Source organism: Poecilia reticulata, linkage group LG7 (genome assembly GCF_000633615.1).
Source record: "Poecilia reticulata strain Guanapo linkage group LG7, Guppy_female_1.0+MT, whole genome shotgun sequence".
NCBI classification, from domain to species: domain Eukaryota; kingdom Metazoa; phylum Chordata; class Actinopteri; order Cyprinodontiformes; family Poeciliidae; genus Poecilia; species Poecilia reticulata.
Window position 1 is genome coordinate 16,530,798 of NC_024337.1, and position 2,930 is coordinate 16,533,727.

Here is a 2,930-nt window from a genome sequence, read left to right on the forward strand (position 1 = left end):
AGTGCTAACAAGAAACAACCAATCAAAGCCAGAAGGCGGGTCTTAACACTGTCTGTCAATCATGCTCATCCACCTGATTGGCTCTCTACTAGGCTAGCCTTTTCCCAGTAACAGAGCTTGTTGTTAATGCTAAGGCTAGTTAGCATGGTCACCCCTGATGGGGGATAAATGATTTTCCTGGAAAGATAAGTTGTTTCTTTGCCATTAGCACATTTAGTAGCGCGTGCATGAGGTTGACTGACAGCACTAAGACCCTCCTCCTGGCTTTGACTGGTAGCTTTGCATTTCTTCAGACAGCAATAGCAGCTATCTGTTTCACACTATTTCAACATAGTGACAATCTTAACAAATATGTAAAAAACACTTTTTAAATAAAAGTTACTCACTCCATCTTTAAGGACAACAGAATAATGAAAAGATTTATTAGATGTGGAGGGAGTGCTCCTTTCTTCTTTCTCCTCTTTCCTTTGCTTTTTGTGCCTTGATGGAGCTTTAAGTATTACTGGGGCATCCCTGCAGGGCACCAGCTGGGAAAAGGGAAAAAATATTAACGTGAAATGGATTTGTGGTTCACCATCATCAGGGGAATTCGGCTCGTTTGCCCTGCAGCATCAACTCATGTGATTCCAGCCCATCTGTCAGGTCAAGCAGATGGACTCAAATCTGGACTCAGCAGCTACTTTCAGGGTTTTTTTTTTACTTTTAGGTCATCGTAGCCTAAAGACATTGCAGCCTCTTCAGTTCTTATGAGACATTTTTATTTGCAGAAGTATTCACATCCCTCGACCATTTCCAGATTTTATGTTCAGTTTATTTTTATGGGACATGCTAAGAAAAAGCAGTGCATTATGGGAAGCAAGAATGGAACATTTTAGCCCTGAACAGCCACACACTGAAATGTGGTGGTGGTAGTATGATGCTGTGGGAATACTTTAAACACTTGTCACAATGATTCGAAGTCTAGAGTTGAAAACTTTAATCATGGTGGAGAAGATCCCCAAAAGAAGGTTTTACAAAATATTAATGGGGGGAGTGAACATATATGCACACCACACTTTTCAGATTTTTGTTTAAAAAAATTTTTTTTTTCCTTTTTATTTGTTCTATTCAACAATTATGCGCTGCTGCTRGTTGCATCCCAACAAAAATACTTGTGGAAAATGTGGAAAAGCTGAAGGATGTGAATAYTTTTGAGTACATTGTAGCGCCTGAGGCTTCTGAAAGCCTCTTAACGTAAACCACAAACCGCATTTCTGGGTTCTTATTCCGATACATTAGCAAAACATTGCAGTAATTTGTGACAATATTCTTCCTTTATTTTCACAAGAATCGAGTTTGAAAAAAAGGGGAAGTTATCGACCCAAACACATGAAGACAGCTGAGCGTTTTTACTTTGCACGTCTGTGAACCAGTAAAACTCACAGTAAAACTGTCTYGTTCCCTTCGCCCAGTGCATCAACGAGGAAGGCTTTCGTCAGTTTCTGAAGACCTACTTAGAGGTGGACTTCCCTCCGGATCTCTGCCAGCGGCTTTTCMGCTCCTTCCAAAACTCTGAACCCACCCAGGAAGACGACACCAGTGAGATTATTTTTACACTGTGCATTCAAGCAGCTCATTGCTTGCACTTTACAGCAGGCGCTTATCAATTTACATTATGGCCTATTTGGCACAGAGTCATTCATCACTGGACTGTTTGTGCAGATATGGTAACCAGAGCATTTACAGCCCCTCTCTCCTTCCTTCCATCTCCCCTGTAGAGGAGGTGTTCCTCAAGGATGTGTCATGTTACTTCTCCCTGCTGGAAGACGGCCAACCCAGGGACAAACTGGAGTGTAAGTTACTAGTTTCTGCTYTAATCAGAACCGGCCGGCTGGTACTTCCACTTTCATTTCCTTTCTCTCCTCAGTTGCTTTCCGGCTTTATGACAGAGATGGCAACGGAGTCCTTGACAGCTCTGTAAGTTGCTTCCTAAATTATTTACAGTCATAAAAACATTAGGATTATTTTAGTAATCGATTATTCTGACGATTTATCAATTATTCTGACGATTAATCAATTATTCTGACGATTAATCAATTAATCGGTTTTAAAATGGGCTCATTCTGCTGATTTTTCATTTAAACATTTATTCCTTTTTTTGCACAATATTATTATACAATAATAGATGGACGTAAAGAAACAGTTCAGTTCCTTTTTTAAAATAAGAAAACAAACATTTTATTGGCTAAAATGCAAAAACACAAAATCTTAGTATTTTTAGTCTAATATCTAGTGCAAATATCTCAGTACACCTGAATTAAGACAAAACTAACTTAGAAGTAACATTTTTAGCAAGACATATGTGGTTGCTTTAAGCAAATAAATCCTTAATATTGATGGAAAAATACTAATTATATTTTCAGATTATTTAACTTTTAACAAGACATTTTTCACATTAATTTTGTTAATTTATCTGCCAATGGRACTAGTTCTATTTCATCAATATTAAACATTTATTTACTTAAAACAAGCCTCTATATCTTGCTGAAAAGTTACTTTTAAGTTAGTTTAACTTATTTCTAAGATACTTGCATTAGAAACTAGAAACTAGACCAAAATGACTTGGTAAGATTTTGTGTTTTTGCAGTTTGATTATTTGTAGCAAAGGATCTGCAGTTGAAAAAATACTCCTAAAATCAGAAGAATAAWACAAATAAAACTAAATATCAGCMATTTCTCTTGGTTTAACGTCARCACAGATAATTTGTTGATTATTTTTGGTTCATAAATTAATAATTGGATAACAAAACAAGACAACTAAAGGAGTTCTGAGTAGAACACATTTACAGACAAATGGGTGCTTTTTTTATCTTCAATGCACAATGTATATATTTTTTGAACAGTTTTGACTTAAAAACTGCTCAGCAAACAGCATTTTTTGAGTACACTTA

At 36.7% G+C, this 2,930-nt stretch overlaps 1 protein-coding gene across 1 annotated transcript in view; it reads left to right on the forward strand.

Moving 5' to 3' along the window:
• Window positions 1–2,930, forward strand: part of dgkaa (diacylglycerol kinase, alpha a) — a 37,429-nt gene that overhangs the window by 15,827 nt on the left and 18,672 nt on the right. The window contains exons 4-6 of the mRNA XM_008414454.2: window positions 1,452–1,578; window positions 1,758–1,832; window positions 1,907–1,956. Of these exons, the coding sequence (XP_008412676.1) occupies window positions 1,452–1,578; window positions 1,758–1,832; window positions 1,907–1,956 (252 nt within the window). The remainder of the gene's footprint in view (window positions 1–1,451; window positions 1,579–1,757; window positions 1,833–1,906; window positions 1,957–2,930) is intronic.